This window comes from Lethenteron reissneri, chromosome 68, assembly GCF_015708825.2.
Source record: "Lethenteron reissneri isolate LAM-NWPU_2019-01 chromosome 68, ASM1570882v1, whole genome shotgun sequence".
In the NCBI taxonomy this organism is placed as follows: domain Eukaryota; kingdom Metazoa; phylum Chordata; class Hyperoartia; order Petromyzontiformes; family Petromyzontidae; genus Lethenteron; species Lethenteron reissneri.
Window position 1 is genome coordinate 6,340,449 of NC_083846.1, and position 18,632 is coordinate 6,359,080.

Below are 18,632 nucleotides of genomic sequence, written 5' to 3' on the forward strand. Positions count from 1 at the left end.
CCCGCAGTGTGCCGAGGCTACACGGGGGACCTTTGTCTGTGTGTGTGTGTCTGTGTGTGTGTGTGTGTGGCAGGGCTGGCGTGCCTGTGGGCTCACCACTGTGTGTGTGTGTGTCTGTGTGTGTGTGTCTGTGTGTGTCTGTGTGTGTCTGTGTGTGTGTCTGTGTGTGTGTCTGTGTGTCTGTGTGTGTGTCTGTGTGTCTGTGTGTATCTGTGTGTGTGTCTGTGTGTCTGTGTGTGTGTCTGTGTGTCTGTGTGTCTGTGTCTGTGTGGCAGGGCTGGCGTGCCTGTGGGCTCACCACTGTGTGTGTCTGTGTGTGTCTGTGTGTGTGTGTGTGTCTGTGTGTGTGTGTCTGTGTGTGTGTCTGTGTGTGTGTGGCAGGGCTGGCGTGCCTGTGGGCCCGGCTGGACAGGAAGCCCAACCGAGGAGCCGCCCGGCGCTTCGCTGCCCACCGAGCGGCCAAGAAGGAGGCGGGTCAGACTCAGACTCACAGTCTCAGACTCACAGTCTCAGACTCAGACTCAGTCCCAGACTCAGACTCAGTCCCAGACTCAGACTCACAGTCTCAGACTCACAGACTCACACTCACAGACTCAGACTCAGTCCCAGACTCAGACTCACAGACTCACAAACTCACAGTCTCAGACTCACAGTCACAGACTCACAGACTCGCAAACTCACAGTCTCAGACTCACAGTCACAGACTCACAGACTCACAGACTCACAGTCTCAGACTCACAGTCACAGACTCACAGACTCGCAAACTCACAGTCTCAGACTCACAGTCACAGACTCACAGACTCACAGACTCACAGTCTCAGACTCACAGTCACAGACTCACAGACTCGCAAACTCACAGTCTCAGACTCACAGTCACAGACTCACAGACTCACAGACTCACAGTCTCAGACTCACAGTCACAGACTCACAGACTCACAAACTCACAGTCTCAGACTCACAGTCACAGACTCACAGACTCGCAAACTCACAGACTCACAGTCTCACAGTCTCAGACTCACAGACTCACAGACTCACAAACTCACAGTCTCACAGTCTCAGACTCACAGACTCACAAACTCACAGACTCACAGTCTCAGACTCACAGACTCACATACTCACAGTCTCACAGTCTCAGACTCACAGACTCAGTCTCACAGACTCACAAACTCACAGTCTCACAGTCTCAGACTCACAGACTCACAAACTCACAGACTCACAGTCTCAGACTCACAGACTCACAAACTCACAGTCTCACAATCTCAGACTCACAGTCTCAGACTCACAGTCACAGACTCACAGACTCAGACTCACAGTCTCAGACTCACAGTCACAGACTCACAGACTCACAAACTCACAGTCACAGACTCACAGACTCAGACTCAGTCCCAGACTCAGACTCACAGTCTCATCAGACTCACAGTCTCAGACTCACAGACTCACAGACTCAGACTCAGTCTCAGTCTCACAGTCACAGACTCAGACTCACAGACTCAGTCCCAGACTCAGTCTCACAGACTCACAGTCTCAGACTCACAGACTCACAGTCTCAGCCTCAGTCTCACAGACTCACAGTCTCAGACTCACAGACTCACAGTCTCAGACTCAGTCTCACAGACTCAGACTCAGTCTCAGACTCACAGTCTCAGACTCACAGTCTCACAGACTCACAGTCTCACAGTCTCAGACTCACAGTCTCAGACTCACAGACTCACAAACTCACAGTCTCACAGTCTCAGACTCATAGTCTCACAGACTCACAGACTCACAGTCTCAGACTCACAGACTCACAAACTCACAGACTCACAGTCTCAGACTCACAGTCTCAGACTCACAGACTCACAAACTCACAGACTCACAGTCTCAGTCTCACAGTCTCAGACTCACAGACTCACAAACTCACAGACTCACAGTCTCAGACTCACAGACTCACATACTCACAGTCTCAGACTCACAGACTCAGTCTCACAGACTCACAGACTCACAGTCTCAGACTCAGTCTCAGACTCACAGTCTCAGACTCACAGACTCACAAACTCACAGTCTCACAATCTCAGACTCACAGTCTCAGACTCACAGACTCACAAACTCACAGACTCACAGTCTCAGACTCACAGACTCACAGACTCACAGTCTCACAGTCTCAGACTCACAGTCTCAGACTCACAGACTCACAAACTCACAAACTCACAGTCTCACAGTCTCAGACTGACAGACTCACAAACTCACAGACTCACAGTCTCAGACTCACAAACTCACAGTCTCACAGTCTCAGACTCACAGTCTCAGACTCACAGACTCACAAACTCACAGTCTCACAGTCTCAGACTCATAGTCTCACAAACTCACAGACTCACAGTCTCAGACTCACAGTCTCAGACTCACAGACTCACAAACTCACAGTCTCACAGTCTCAGACTCATAGTCTCACAGACTCACAGACTCACAGTCTCAGACTCACAGACTCACAAACTCACAGTCTCACAGTCTCAGACTCATAGTCTCACAAACTCACAGACTCACAGTCTCAGACTCACAGTCTCAGACTCACAGACTCACAAACTCACAGTCTCACAGTCTCAGACTCATAGTCTCACAGACTCACAGACTCACAGTCTCAGACTCACAGACTCACAGACTCACAGTCTCACAGTCTCAGACTCACAGTCTCAGACTCACAGACTCACAAACTCACAAACTCACAGTCTCACAGTCTCAGACTGACAGACTCACAAACTCACAGACTCACAGTCTCAGACTGACAGACTCACAAACTCACAGACTCACAGTCTCAGACTCACAAACTCACAGTCTCACAGTCTCAGACTCACAGACTCACAAACTCACAGACTCACAGTCTCAGACTCACAGTCTCAGACTCACAGACTCACAAACTCACAGTCTCACAGTCTCAGACTCATAGTCTCACAAACTCACAGACTCACAGTCTCAGACTCACAGTCTCAGACTCACAGACTCACAAACTCACAGTCTCACAGTCTCAGACTCATAGTCTCACAGACTCACAGACTCACAGTCTCAGACTCACAGACTCACAAACTCACAGACTCACAGTCTCAGACTCACAGTCTCAGACTCACAGACTCACAAACTCACATCTCACAGTCTCAGACTCGGAGACTCAGACTCACAGTCTCAGACTCAGACTCACAGTCTCAGACTCAGACTCACAGTCTTAGTCCCAGACTCAGATTCACAGTCTTAGTCCCAGACTCACAGTCTCAGACTCAGACTCACAGTCTTAGTCCCAGACTCAGACTCACAGTCTTAGTCCCAGACTCACAGTCTCAGGCTCAGACTCACAGTCTCAGACTCACTCAGTCTCAGACTCACAGACTCAGACTCACAGACTCAGACTCACAGACTCACAGTCTCAGACTCACAGTCACAGACTCACAGACTCGCAAACTCACAGTCTCAGACTCACAGTCACAGACTCACAGACTCACAGACTCACAGACTCACAGTCTCAGACTCACAGACTCAGACTCATAGTCTCACAGACTCACAGACTCACAGTCTCAGACTCACAGACTCGCAAACTCACAGACTCACAGTCTCACAGTCTCAGACTCACAGACTCACAGACTCACAAACTCACAGTCTCACAGTCTCAGACTCACAGACTCACAGACTCACAGTCTCACAGTCTCAGACTCACAGACTCACAGACTCACAAACTCACAGTCTCACAGTCTCAGACTCACAGACTCACAGACTCACAAACTCACAGTCTCACAGTCTCAGACTCACAGACTCACAGACTCACAGTCTCAGACTCACAGTCACAGACTCACAGACTCACAAACTCACAGTCTCAGACTCACAGTCACAGACTCACAGACTCACAGACTCACAGTCTCAGACTCACAGTCACAGACTCACAGACTCACAAACTCACAGTCTCAGACTCACAGTCACAGACTCACAGACTCGCAAACTCACAGACTCACAGTCTCACAGTCTCAGACTCACAGACTCACAAACTCACAGACTCACAGTCTCAGGCTCACAGACTCACATACTCACAGTCTCACAGTCTCAGACTCACAGACTCAGTCTCACAGACTCACAAACTCACAGTCTCACAATCTCAGACTCACAGTCACAGACTCACAGTCACAGACTCACAGACTCACATACTCACAGTCTCACAGTCTCAGACTCACAGACTCAGTCTCACAGACTCACAAACTCACAGTCTCACAGTCTCAGACTCACAGACTCACAAACTCACAGTCTCACAATCTCAGACTCACAGTCACAGACTCACAGACTCAGACTCAGTCCCAGACTCAGACTCACAGTCTCAGACTCACAGTCTCAGACTCACAGACTCAGACTCAGTCTCAGTCTCACAGTCACAGACTCAGACTCACAGACTCAGTCCCAGACTCAGTCTCACAGTCTCAGCCTCAGTCTCACAGACTCACAGTCTCAGACTCACAGACTCACAGTCTCAGACTCAGTCTCACAGACTCAGACTCAGTCTCAGACTCACAGTCTCAGACTCACAGTCTCACAGACTCACAGTCTCACAGTCTCAGACTCACAGTCTCAGACTCACAGACTCACAAACTCACAGTCTCACAGTCTCAGACTCATAGTCTCACAGACTCACAGACTCACAGTCTCAGACTCACAGACTCACAAACTCACAGACTCACAGTCTCAGACTCACAGTCTCAGACTCACAGACTCACAAACTCACAGACTCACAGTCTCAGTCTCACAGTCTCAGACTCACAGACTCACAAACTCACAGACTCACAGTCTCAGACTCACAGACTCACATACTCACAGTCTCACAGTCTCAGACTCACAGACTCAGTCTCACAGACTCACAGTCTCAGACTCAGTCTCAGACTCACAGTCTCAGACTCACAGACTCACAAACTCACAGTCTCACAGTCTCAGACTCACAGACTCACATACTCACAGTCTCACAGTCTCAGACTCAGTCTCAGACTCACAGTCTCAGACTCACAGACTCACAGACTCACAGTCTCAGACTCACAGTCTCAGACTCACAGACTCACAAACTCACAGACTCACAGTCTCAGACTCACAGACTCACATACTCACAGTCTCACAGTCTCAGACTCACAGACTCAGTCTCACAGACTCACAGACTCACAGTCTCAGACTCAGTCTCAGACTCACAGTCTCAGACTCACAGACTCACAAACTCACAGTCTCACAGTCTCAGACTGACAGACTCACAAACTCACAGTCTCACAATCTCAGACTCACAGTCTCAGACTCACAGACTCACAAACTCACAGACTCACAGTCTCAGTCTCACAGTCTCAGACTGACAGACTCACAAACTCACAGACTCACAGTCTCAGACTGACAGACTCACAAACTCACAGACTCACAGTCTCAGACTCATAGTCTCACAGACTCACAGACTCACAGTCTCAGACTCACAGACTCACAAACTCACAGTCTCACAGTCTCAGACTCATAGTCTCACAAACTCACAGACTCACAGTCTCAGACTCACAGACTCACAAACTCACAGACTCACAGTCTCAGACTCATAGTCTCACAGACTCACAGACTCACAGTCTCAGACTCACAGACTCACAAACTCACAGACTCACAGTCTCAGACTCATAGTCTCACAAACTCACAGACTCACAGTCTCAGACTCACAGTCTCAGACTCACAGACTCACAAACTCACAGTCTCACAGTCTCAGACTCATAGTCTCACAGACTCACAGACTCACAGTCTCAGACTCACAGACTCACAAACTCACAGACTCACAGTCTCAGACTCACAATCTCAGACTCACAGACTCACAAACTCACATCTCACAGTCTCAGACTCGGAGACTCAGACTCACAGTCTCAGACTCAGACTCACAGTCTCAGACTCAGACTCACAGTCTTAGTCCCAGACTCAGATTCACAGTCTTAGTCCCAGACTCACAGTCTCAGACTCAGACTCACAGTCTTAGTCCCAGACTCAGACTCACAGTCTTAGTCCCAGACTCACAGTCTCAGGCTCAGACTCACAGTCTCAGACTCACTCAGTCTCAGACTCACAGACTCAGACTCACAGACTCAGACTCACAGACTCACAGTCTCAGACTCGCAGTCACAGACTCAGACTCAGTCTCAGACTCACAGTCTCAGACTCACAGACTCACAGACTCAGACTCACAGTCACATTCACTCGCGTCAGACTCGCTCCACACTACAGCGGCCTCGCCCGGGACTTGGAGTCTTGCCTTGCATTGACACACGGCCTACGCGGAGGGTGGGGGGGGGGGTGCGTGACGTCACCAGGCGCATCGCGTGACGTCACCAGGCACACTGAGTGACGTCATCAGACACTGAGTGACGTCAGCAGGCTCACCGCGTGACGTCACCAGACTCACCGCGTGACGTCACCAGACTCACCGCGTGACGTCACCAGACTCACCGCGTGACGTCACCAGACTCACCGCGTGACGTCACCAGACTCACCGCGTGACGTCACCAGACTCACCGCGTGACGTCACCAGACTCACCGAGTGACGTCACCAGGCTCACCGCGTGACGTCACCAGGCTCACCGCGTGACGTCACCAGGCTCACCGCGTGACGTCACCAGGCTCACCGCGTGACGTCACCAGGCTCACCGCGTGACGTCACCAGACTCACCGCGTGACGTCACCAGACTCACCGAGTGACGTCACCAGACTCACCGCGTGACGTCACCAGACTCACCGCGTGACGTCACCAGACTCACCGCGTGACGTCACCAGACTCACCGAGTGACGTCACCAGACTCACCGCGTGACGTCACCAGACTCACCGCGTGACGTCACCAGACTCACCGGCGTGACGTCACCAGACTCACCGCGTGACGTCACCAGACTCACCGCGTGACGTCACCAGACTCACCGCGTGACGTCACCAGACTCACCGAGTGACGTCACCAGACTCACCGCGTGACGTCACCAGACTCACCGCGTGACGTCACCAGACTCACCGCGTGACGTCACCAGACTCACCGCGTGACATCACCAGACTCACTGAGTGACGTCACCAGACTCACCGCTTGACGTCACCAGACTCACCGAGTGACGTCACCAGACTCACCGCGTGACGTCACCAGACTCACCGCGTGACGTCACCAGACTCACCGCGTGACGTCACCAGACTCACCGCGTGACGTCACCAGACTCACCGCGTGACGTCACCAGACTCACCGCGTGACGTCACCAGACTCACCGCGTGACGTCACCAGACTCACCGCGTGACGTCACCAGACTCACCGAGTGACGTCACCAGACTCACCGCGTGACGTCACCAGACTCACCGCGTGACGTCACCAGACTCACTGAGTGACGTCACCAGACTCACCGCGTGACGTCACCAGGCACACTGAGTGACGTCACCAGACTCACTGAGTGACGTCATCAGACACTGAGTGACGTCAGCAGGCTCACCGCGTGACGTCAGCGGACTCACCCCCCCCCCCCAAAATACTAAATTTTATTTTTATACTTTGTGCATGGTGTACAGTCTTGAACAGACACACACATATTCACAAATTTCCCTTTTATATTTCTAGATAAACTAATGAAGTACGTGTAGATAAATGGTTATTTTTAAAAGCTTTTATATCGATATATAAAAAAGCACGTTATGTAATGTTATCTCCCCTTGCTTCCCACTGCCTGATCTTCCATACACTGCCTGCTCACTTTCCACGCTTCCTCACGGCTCCCCCCGTGCTTCCCCCACGCTTCTTCATTGCTCCCCCACCGCTTCCTGATTGCTCACCCCCATGCTTCCTCAATGCTTCCCCCATGCTTCCTCACGGCTCACCCCCGTGCTTCCCCCATGCTTTTTGATTGCTTCCTGATTGCTCCCCCCCATGCTTCCTCCCCCCCCATGCTTCCTCACGCTCCCCCCACGCTCCCCCCGTGCTTCCCCCATGCTTTTTGATTGCTTCCTGATTGCTCCCCCCCATGCTTCCTCCCCCCCCATGCTTCCTCACGCTCCCCCCACGCTCCCCCCGTGCTTCCCCCATGCTTTTTGATTGCTTCCTGATTGCTCCCCCCCCATGCTTCCTCCCCCCCCATGCTTCCTCACGCTCCCCCCATGCTCCCCCCGTGCTTCCCCCATGCTTTTTGATTGCTTCCTGATTGCTCCCCCCGTGCTTCCTCCTTGCCCCCCCCGCTGGCAGCGTTCCGCTGGTGTGTGGAGCGAGACCTGCGGGCGGTGCCGGACTCGTGGGTGCCGGCGCCGGGCGCCACCGACTCGCAGGGGAGAGCAACACCCGACGGGAACGGGCACCTCCTGGGTAGGGCTGGGTGAGGGCTGGGTGAGGGCTGGGTGAGGGTGTGGGCTGGGTGAGGGTGTGGGCTGGGTGTGGGCTGGGTGAGGGCTGGGTGTGGGTGAGGGCTGGGTGAGGGTGTTGGCTGGGTGAGGGCTGGGTGAGGGTGTGGGCTGGGTGAGGGTGTGGGCTGGGTGTGGGCTGGGTGAGGGTGTGGGCTGGGTGAGGGTGTGGGCTGGGTGAGGGTGAGGGCTGGGTGTGGGCTGGGTGAGGTGGGCTGGGTGTGGGCTGGGTGTGGGCTGGGTGAGGGTGTGGGCTGGGTGAGGGTGAGGGCTGGGTGTGGGCTGGGTGAGGTGGGCTGGGTGAGGGTGTGGGCTGGGTGTGGGCTGGGTGAGGGCTGGGTGAGGGTGAGGGCTGGGTGAGGTCACCCGCGCCCCACCCCCTGGCGCCAGTAGCGGCTGCTGGCTCCTCCCGCGTGATGTTTGCGTGGGAAGCGATTCACTGAGCTAACAACGACACACGACTATTCTTATTATGATTCTACATCTGAGCAGGCAAGGCCCCGCTGAGCTACGTAGCTCCTTTGTCAGTCGCCACCTGGCCACGCAAACGAAAGCCGCTCAACGAAGTGGGTCGTCATCGTCGCCCCGTGGACATTTCGAGCAGAAACCAAATAATCTGAACACGTGGTGACGTCGATTCCAAACGCGGAGGAGGAAAACCGGAGGGCCCGGAGAAAAATCCACGCGACCACGGAGAGAGAGAGAGACACCGTGATGATGATGAGAGAGAGAGAGACGCAGACTCCAAATATACAGCAGCAGCAGGCGTCAGGGTCGGGATCGAACCCACGACCTCCTGTAGACCAGGTGAGGTAGTTAACATCTCCTAGCCACTGTGATGATGAAACAGAGAGACACGCAAACTCCAAATATACAGCAGCAGCAGGCGTCAGGGTCGGGATCGGACCCACGACCTCCTGTATACCAGGCGAGGTAGTTAACATCTCCTAGCCACTGTGATGATGAAACAGAGAGACACGCAAACTACAAATATACAGCAGCAGGCGTCAGGGTCGGGATCGGACCCACGACCTCCTGTATACCAGGCGAGGTAGTCAACATCTAGCCACCGTGATTATGATGATGAGAGACACGCAAACTCCAAATATACAGCAGCAGCAGCAGGCGTCGTCAGGGTCGGGATCGGACCCACGGTGTGTACCCCGTCAGTCTGCAGCTGCGCTGAGAGCAAATGCAGCGGCGTCTCTCTCACGACGCTCTTCACTTGTTCGCCACTGCGTCTGACAAGAGGAAATGCGATGCACGTGCAGAGAAGCACTTGAGAATTTTCAAATGTGTTTGTCTTTTCCTGATAAATGTTTGCACAAGTTTTTGTTGGGTTGCAGTCGACGTTTGTTCGGGTTATTTTCATTTGTTTTCGTGGCCAACGTTGCTTGTGCTCACGGCACCTAATGGGAGTCCAGGAATGCGACCCCCGTGCAGAGCGTGGTGCCACGTGGGGAACGAGCCAGCGGCTTGCGACGGCTCCACGTGCCAGCGTCGTGCTGAACCAATCAGGTCGTGGGGGGGGGTCACCTGTGCTGAGTGGTCGTTGGTGCGGGGGTCGTCTGTGGTGGCACGTGACCCCCCCCCCCCCCCACCCCTGTGCCGTCCTTCAGGGTGGGTGCCGGTGGACGTGGCGAGCTCCCAGCACCGCTGGCACAACGCGGCGCTCTGCCAGCGGTGCCAACGCGCCCTCGTGCTGCACGGAGCGCCGCCTCGCCGGCAACAGCAGCAGCAGCAGTCGTCCAATCAGGAGCAGCAGCAGCAGCCGGCCAATCAGGAGCTGCAGTCGGCCAATGAGGAGCAGCAGCAGCAGCCGGCCAATCAGGAGCTGCAGTCGGCCAATGAGGAGCAGCAGCAGCAGTCGGCCAATCAGCAGCAGCAGTCGTCCAATCAGGAGCAGCAGCAGCAGTCGGCCAATCAGCAGCAGCAGTCGTCCAATCAGGAGCAGCAGCAGCAGTCGGCCAATCAGCAGCAGCAGACGTCCAATCAGGAGCAGCAGCAGCAGTCGGCCAATCAGGAGCTGCAGTCGTCCAATCAGGAGCAGCAGCAGCAGTCGGCCAATCAGCAGCAGCAGTCGGCCAATGAGGAGCAGCAGCAGCAGCAGTCGGCCAATGAGGAGCTGCTGGTCCTCGCGGCGCTGCCCCTCTCCGAGCTCGCCGGCCAATCGCTGGAGCTCATCGGCACGCACGTCAACGGCAACCCCTACGGTGAGAGAGACTCTGCCGGTGGAGGTGGTGGTGATCGTGGTGGTGGTGGTGATGGTGGTGATGGAGGTGGTGGTGGTGATGGTGGTGGTGATGGTGGTGATGATGGTGGTGGAGGTGATGGTGGTGGTGGTGGTGATGGTGATGGTGGTGGTGATGGTGTTGGTGGAGGTGGTGGTGGAGGTGGTGGTGGTAGTGATGGTGGTGGTGGTGATGGTGGTGATGGTGGTGGTGATGGTGTTGGTGGAGGTGTTGGTGGAGGTGGTGGTGGTAGTGATGGTGGTGGTGGTGATGGTGATGGTGGTGATGGTGGTGGTGGTGATGGTGGTGGTGATGGTGGTGGTGATGGTGGTGGTGATGGTGGTGGTGATGATGGTGGTGGTGGTGATGGTGGTGGTGATGGTGGTGGTGGTGATGGTGGTGGTGGAGGTGGTGGTGGAGGTGGTGGTGGTAGTGATGGTGGTGGTGGTGATGGTGGTGGTGGTGATGGTGGTGGTGGTGATGGTGGTGGTGGTGGTGATGGTGGTGGTGATGGTGGTGGTGATGGTGGTGGTGATGATGGTGGTGGTGGTGATGGTGGTGGTGATGGTGGTGGTGATGGTGGTGGTGGTGATGGTGGTGGTGGTGATGGTGGTGGTGATGGTGGTGGTGATGGTGGTGGTGGAGGTGATGGTGGTGATTGTCGTGGTGATGGTGGTGGTGATAGTGGTGGTGGTGGTGGTGGTGATGGTGGTGGTGGTGATGGTGATGGTGGTGGTGATGGTGGTGGTTATGGTGGTGGTGGAGGTGATGGTGGAGGTGATGGTGATGGTGGTGGTGATGGTGGTGGTGATGGTGGTGGTGGAGGTGGTGGTGGAGGTGGTGGTGGAGGTGATGGTGGTGATTGTCGTGGTGATGGTGGTGGTGATAGTGGTGGTGGGGGTGATGGTGGTGGTGGTGATGGTGATGGTGGTGGTGATGGTGGTGGTGGAGGTGATGGTGGAGGTGATGGTGGTGGTGATGGTGTTGGTGGAGGTGATGGTGGTGATTGTCGTGGTGATGGTGGTGGTGATAGTGGTGGTGGTGGTGATGGTGGTGGTGGTGATGATCGTCATGGTGATAGTGGTGATGGTGATGGTGGTGGTGATCGTCGTGGTGATGGTGGTGTGGGGAGTGGTGGTGCAGCGGTTAGCGCCACGCTGCACTTTGAACCCGGCGACCCAAGTTTGATTCCCGCTCACGGCCAACAACACCGGTGACGAATTTATGAACCGGTCCTGGGCCTCCCCTAGGTCGACTGAACCCCAAATTAGTACTTAGTGCGGTGTGTAGTAGTAAACATCGCCACTGGGGAGACAAATGCGGCCGGGCGTGGTGCTGGCCGCCCACCCCCTCGTGTGCCACCGTGCCGGTAGCCTTCATAGCTGCGGCTACTCGCTAACGGCACTTGCCCCAACAGTCCGTTGAGGCTACACCAGGGGGGATCTTTGTCTTTGTGCAGGATACCCCGCCGCCGTAGCGTCGTGTCATCACGACGTCCGACGTTTCGCCCCCCCCCCCCCCCCCCCGCAGGTCTGGGCAGCTCCCGGCACCCCCTGCACCTGCTGGTGCCGCACGGCGGCCTGCCGCTGAGGCGGCCACCCGCCGTGACGCTGGCGGACGTCGCACGCTGGCTCGGCGGGGCCACGGACATAGCGGCCCCAAATGGAAAGGCCCCCGACGGAGAGGCCCCAGATGTAGAGGCCCCAAATAGAAAGGCCCCAAATGGAAAGGCCCCCGACGGAGAGGCCCCAGATGTAGAGGCCCCAAATGGAAAGGCCCCAGATGTAGAGGCCCCAAATGGAGAGGCCCCAGATGTAGAGGCCCCAAATGGAAAGGCCCCAGATGTAGAGGCCCCAAATGGAAAGGCCCCAAATGTAGAGGCCCCAGACGGAGCGGCCCCCGACGGAGCGGTGGAGGGCGTCGTGTGGATCACTCCAGACGGCCGACTCTTCAAGGTGAGCGGCTGAGCGTTAGTGGACGTTCACTGGCACATCCTCACCTACAAGCTACAGACGAGTTTTATGTTATATTCTTGGTTCTTTCGGTAAAGTCACGTAGAAGGGAAATAATAAATCGTGACTTTACCAAAAGAACCGAGAATATGAATCCCTGCAGTCACGAAAGCTTTAAATCGAAATCTAGTTGTATGTAGTTAGCAGGTAAGGCCCCGCCGGGCTACGTGGCTCTGTGAGAAGCGACCTGGATATCGCGAATTACATCTCAAATGACGTTGCCGCTGATCATCGTCAACATCGTGTGGAAACCTGTAGCAGCAGCCACGTACTCTAAACGCGTCGGTGATTGTCGATGCGAATTGTCTGGGGGAAATTGCGGAAGACCCGGAGAAAAATCCACGCGACCACAGAGAGAGAAACACGCAAACTCCAAATATACAGCAGCAGCAGGCATCGTCAGGGTCGGGATCGAACCCACGACCTCCTGTATACCAGACGAGGTAGTGAACATATCTCCTAGCCACCGTGATGATGATGAGAGATAGACACGCAAACTCCAAAATATATAGCAGGCGTCGGGATCAAACCCACGACATACCCCGTACAAGTCGAGGTAGTTAACATCTCCTAGCCACCGTGATGAGAGAGAGAGACACGCAGACTCCAAATATACAGCAGCAGCAGCAGGCATCGTCAGGGTCGGGATCGAACCCACGACCTCCTGCTTGCCATGGACGTGCCATGGACGTCCCATGGACGTCGCATGGACGTCGGACAGACATGGGAGGAGGCCGGTTTATCTTTTCTACACCGCGCCAAACCCGAGCCCGCAACCGCCTCTGCTGCCATCACGTCAAGCAAGCTCCGTCGCTGCGTCGTCTCTGTGCCACCGTATCACTGTGTCGTCACTGTGTCATCACTCTGTCGCTGTGTTGTTGTCTCCGTAACTCCGTGTCTCCGTGTCCCCGTGTCTCAGTGTCTCCGTGTCCCCGTGTCTCCGTGTCTCCGTGTCCCCGTGTCTCAGTGTCTCCGTGTCTCTCTGTCTCAGTGTCTCCGTGTCTCCGTGTCTCCGTGTCTCAGTGTCTCCGTGTCTCCGTGTCTCAGTGTCTCCGTGTCTCCGTGTCCCCGTGTCTCAGTGTCTCCGTGTCCCCGTGTCTCCGTGTCCCCGTGTCTCAGTGTCTCAGTGTCCCCGTGTCCCCGTGTCTCCATGTCCCCGTGTCTCAGTGTCCCCGTGTCCCCGTGTCTCCGTGTCTCCGTGTCTCAGTGTCTCAGTGTCTCAGTGTCCCCGTGTCCCCGTGTCTCCGTGTCTCCGTGTCTCAGTGTCTCAGTGTCTCAGTGTCTCAGTGTCTCAGTGTCTCCGTGTCCCCGTGTCTCAGTGTCTCAGTGTCCCCGTGTCTCCGTGTCTCCGTGCAGGTCCACCGGCACCACCTGGGCCTGCGCTGGCCGCTGGAGTCGCCGCTCCTCTGCGCTCGCCCGGTGCTCGTCCATGTCCAGGCGTGCCGCCCCGAGACCACCGGCGGTGGCGGTGGTGGTGGTGGTGGCGGCGGCGGTGGTGGCGGCGGTAGTTGTGGCGATGGCGGTGGTGGTGGTGGCGGGGAAGGGGGGCGGCGGGGGGTCAGGGGGGAGGAGGGGGACCGCTGCCGGTTCTGGGAGATCGCTCGGCACAGCGGCGTCACGCTGCCCAGCCTGAGGCACCTGCTGCCCACAGAGCTGCCCACAGAACTACCCACAGACTTACCCACAGAGCTGCCCACAGACCTACCCACAGAGCTGCCCAGATCTCGGAGGTAGCTCTGTGATGTCCGCTTCCGCGGGCCGCCCGTTGACACGCAGAGGTGGAGGGGGGAGGGGGGGGATGGGGGGGAGGTGCTGCTACGACTCTCCGTGTCACGGCGAGTGCCGTGCACTTGGCGAGGGAGTTCAGTCGGCGGGATTGAAGAGTCGTCGCTTTCGCTGCTGCTGCTGCTTGTTGTTGTGTTTGTTGTTGTGTTTGTTGTTGTTGTATTTGTTGTTGTTGTGTTTGTTGTTGCGTTGTCCTTCCCTCCCCCACACCGCACCTCCGATTAGCTCGGTTGGGCTACGTACGGTGCCAACGAAGTTCAACATACGTACATGTGAGCGTGGGTCTCTCTGGGTCTCTGTGGGTCTCTGTGAGTCTCTGTGAGTCTCTGTGAGTCTCTGTGGGTCTCTGTGGGTCTCTGTGGGTCTCTGTGGGTCTCTGAGGGTCTCTGTGGGTCTCTGTGGGTCTCTGTGGGTCTCTGTGGGTCTCTGTGGATCTCTATATTCCAATACCAGGAAGCCCACACGGGGAGCTTTACTGCACTTTTAAATCATCGTCTAGATTCACAAACTGCTTGTTGTGTTTGTTGTTGATGTGTTGAGTTTTTTGTCCCCCCCCACACCTCCCATTAACGCTGTCGGGCTACGTACGGTGGCTTCGAAAGAAGTTCGCCGCAGGGTCAACATCCACGCGAAACATGTCCCGTGATATTGTCTCAATCTGGATTTGCACCTCCGGCGTTGGTCGTCCGTCGCCATCGTCGCCGTGAATGGGATTCGTCGCGGCGATGAATCGTCGAAGTGAAATGCAAGAGTGCTTCATAAAGAAGTTGAGGATTTGCAACAACGCCACGAGCAAAACCTGCCGCCTGCTGGCTCTAGACCACCTGGAGAAGATTCCAGGCACGCGTTGACAACGATGGCGGACAAGTGGAGATGTAGATGCCACTGGTTCTTCATGTTCTGCAGATGTAGATGACACTGGTTCTTCATGTTCTGCAGATGTAGATGCCACTGGTTCTTCACGTTCTGCAGATGTAGATGCCACTGGGTCTTCATGTTCTGCAGATGTAGATGACACTGGTTCTTAATGTTCTGCAGATGTAGATGACACTGGGTCTTCACGTTCTGCAGATGTAGATGACACTGGGTCTTGACGTTCTGCAGATGCAGATGACACTGGTTCTTCATGTTCTGCAGATGTAGATGACACTGAGTCTTCACGTTCTGTAGATGTAGATGCCACTGGGTCTTTACGTTCTGCAGATGCAGATGCCACTGGTTCTTCATGTTCTGCAGATGTAGATGCAACTGGTTCTTAACGTTCTGCAGATGTAGATGACACTGGGTCTTCACGTTCTGCAGATGTAGATGACACTGGTTCTTCACGTTCTGTAGATGTAGATGCCACTAGTTCTTCACGTTCTGCAGATGTAGATGCCACTGGTTCTTCACGTTCTGCAGATGTAGATGCCACTGGTTCTTCACGTTCTGCAGATGTAGATGCCACTGGTTCTTCACGTTCTGCAGATGTAGATGCCACTAGTTCTTCACGTTCTGTAGATGTAGATGCCACTGGTTCTTCACGTTCTGCAGATGTAGATGCCACTGGTTCTTCACGTTCTGCAGATGTAGATGCCACTGGTTCTTCACGTTCTGCAGATGTAGATGCCACTAGTTCTTCACGTTCTGTAGATGTAGATGCCACTGGTTCTTCACGTTCTGCAGATGTAGATGCCACTGGTTCTTCACGTTCTGCAGATGTAGATGCCACTGGTTCTTAACGTTCTGCAGATGTAGATGCCACCGCCATCTATTGTGCAGCAGTTGAAGCTACGACTCTCGTTCCGAACAAGCAACTGGACATAACGGACAGGTTTGTTCGTATCTCTAAAAGTTCGTAATTCGAATGTAAGTGGAGGAGTCCCTGTCGAGGTTTTTGTGTTAGAGATCACGTAAATAACAAGTCCCTGCGGGGTGGGCTGGTAGGAACGAATAACCAAAGAATATAAACATAATGTATTATTACACTTGTTTAGCCAGGAAAGCCTCACTGAGTGTAAAGGTTTGTGTAGGGTCCTGCCAAGTGTTTGCAGTAGGGGGCGATGTTGCTACACCGAATCGGATGATACGAAGGGAGCGTTTGAGGCCTAGTTCTAGGCTTTAGGCCTAGCTGTAGGCTTTAGGCCGCTGTGAGTTAATTTAGAATTTAAATGTTTTAATTATTAATGTAAAAGCTTTAAATGTAAATGTTTCTATTTAAAAACATCAGGGAATGTAACATTGTTAAACATGAACTCCCTTTCGCACACGCGGGGGTACGATACGAAGGGAGAGTTTGAGGCCTAGTTCTAGGCTTTAGGCCGCTGTGAGTTAAAAAAATTATTTAAATGTTTTAATTAAAGGCTATCTCAGGGAATTAAAATGTTTTAATTAAAAGCTATCTCAGGGAATTATAAGGAAATGTTACACTTGTTTAGCCAGGAACGCCTCACTGAGTCTAAAGGTTTTTGTAGGGTCCTGCCAAGTGTTTGCAGTAGGGGGCGATGTTGCTACACCTAATCGGACGGACGGACGATATAATCTATTGTTGGCTGGTTCACTTCGTTCCTACCAGTATAAATGTGTCGTTAAACCCGCCACCACCACCCGCCATATCCAATCAGTAAGGGGGTTGTCACAAACAAAACGTGGCCAATTCGTTACTCGTTCAGTACTAACCAGTTGTATGGTTGGAGAGCAAACCCATTACAACATTTACAATTATAGTGTAGTGTATAGTGTAGTTATAATAGTGTATAGTGTAGTTATAGTAGTGTATAGTGTAGTTATAGTAGTGTACAGTGTATAGTGTAGCTCTTTATTCAGACGCGACCCTGGCTATCACAATTGAGAGTTCAAACGAAGTCATCATCATCGTCGTCGCGTGGGGAAATTCATCGCAGCCGTCGAATAACTCTGAACGCGTTGACGTCGATTCTAAATGTGGATAAAAAAAAACCAGAGACTTGGAGACATCCACGCGACCACGGGGAGAGAGACACGCAAACTCCAAATAAACAGCAGCAGGTGTCAGGGTTGAGATCGAGCCCACGACCTCCTGCATACCAGGCGAGGGAGATAACATCCCGTAATCACCGTGTATGTTGAACTTCTCTCGCACCGTACGTAGCCAGCCGTGCTAATAGGTGTTGATGTGGTCTAGGACTTGTTGTCTTGGTGTGGAGACCCACAGAGTGACTTACAGTGAGACTGAGTTACGGACGGTCATCGGCTTACAAACCGAAGTCGTTCCTGAAACCCGTTCCTGTAAGTCGAATTGTTCGTGAGTCGAATGATTCATAAAGTCGAGCGGGTCGTGAGTCGAATGACAACAACGCACTGTATTTAAATGCCCATGTGGTGAGTGTGATGGAATGTGCTACGGTTCAACAAAGAAGGAAGCGTTGTTACACTCGTAGCTGACAAAAAATGTTGTACATGTGGATGTAACACTGTAAAACAAATACTCTTTGGTTCTTTCGGTGAAGTCACGTAGAAAGAAATTAAATTAAATAATAGAATACGACGTTTCGATTGCAACACAAGCAACCATCACCAGGTAGAACTAAATTTGAGAGTGAGACAAAACACAGACACGGAACCCGTCCAGTGTTCCAGACTGTTGCTATGATGTCATGTAGGGCAGTCTGTGCACAAACGCCACCCTCAGCATTTCGCTTGGGAGATCATCTCTGCCCGGTGCCTTTCCTGGTCTCAGACTCTGGATCGCCCTCAGTACTTCCTCAACAGATGGCACCTCAGCCAGCCACTCACAGGGGGTGACTTCCTCCTCCAATATTTGAGGCACCGCAGCCTCAGCAGGGTCATCCCCACTTTGTGCCACGTTGTTTTCCTGGCTGAGGGATTTCCCCTCCCCCAGGACCTCAGAAATGCTCAGAAAATCTGCAAACCTGTTCCTGGGGGTCAGAGATTGGATCACCGTTTTTTCCTCTAATGATGGTAATAGGTGTGGCGCTGAAGGTTACTTTTTTTATGGAGTTAAAGAGCGATTTGTGATCGCGGGCCACTGAGGCAAACTCCATCTCCTCAGCAACCCGTGACCACCAACCATTCTTGCAGCGCCTTATGGCTCTCTGAACCTCCGAGCGAAGGCTGCGGTAAACCTCCTCATTCTCTGACGTGGGATGCTGTAGCCGATGAGAGTGGGCCTGTCGCTTTTTCTCAGCCAGCTTGAACACCTCTGTCAGCCAGGGTTTCTGGGGAGGTCTGGACCGTGTACCCAAAGCAGCCATTACTGCTGCATGA

The 18,632-nt window shown here is 53.8% G+C and overlaps 1 protein-coding gene across 1 annotated transcript; it reads left to right on the forward strand.

Moving 5' to 3' along the window:
- Positions 1–320: 320 nt before the first annotated feature.
- RLIG1 (RNA 5'-phosphate and 3'-OH ligase 1) lies at positions 321–18,632 on the forward strand (the record flags this gene model as incomplete). The annotated part of the gene is made up of 6 exons (XM_061578974.1): positions 321–474; positions 8,208–8,324; positions 9,979–10,572; positions 12,121–12,545; positions 13,959–14,064; positions 18,613–18,632. Coding segments are annotated over 6 exons (1,416 nt in total), but the record flags the coding sequence as incomplete, so codon positions are not given.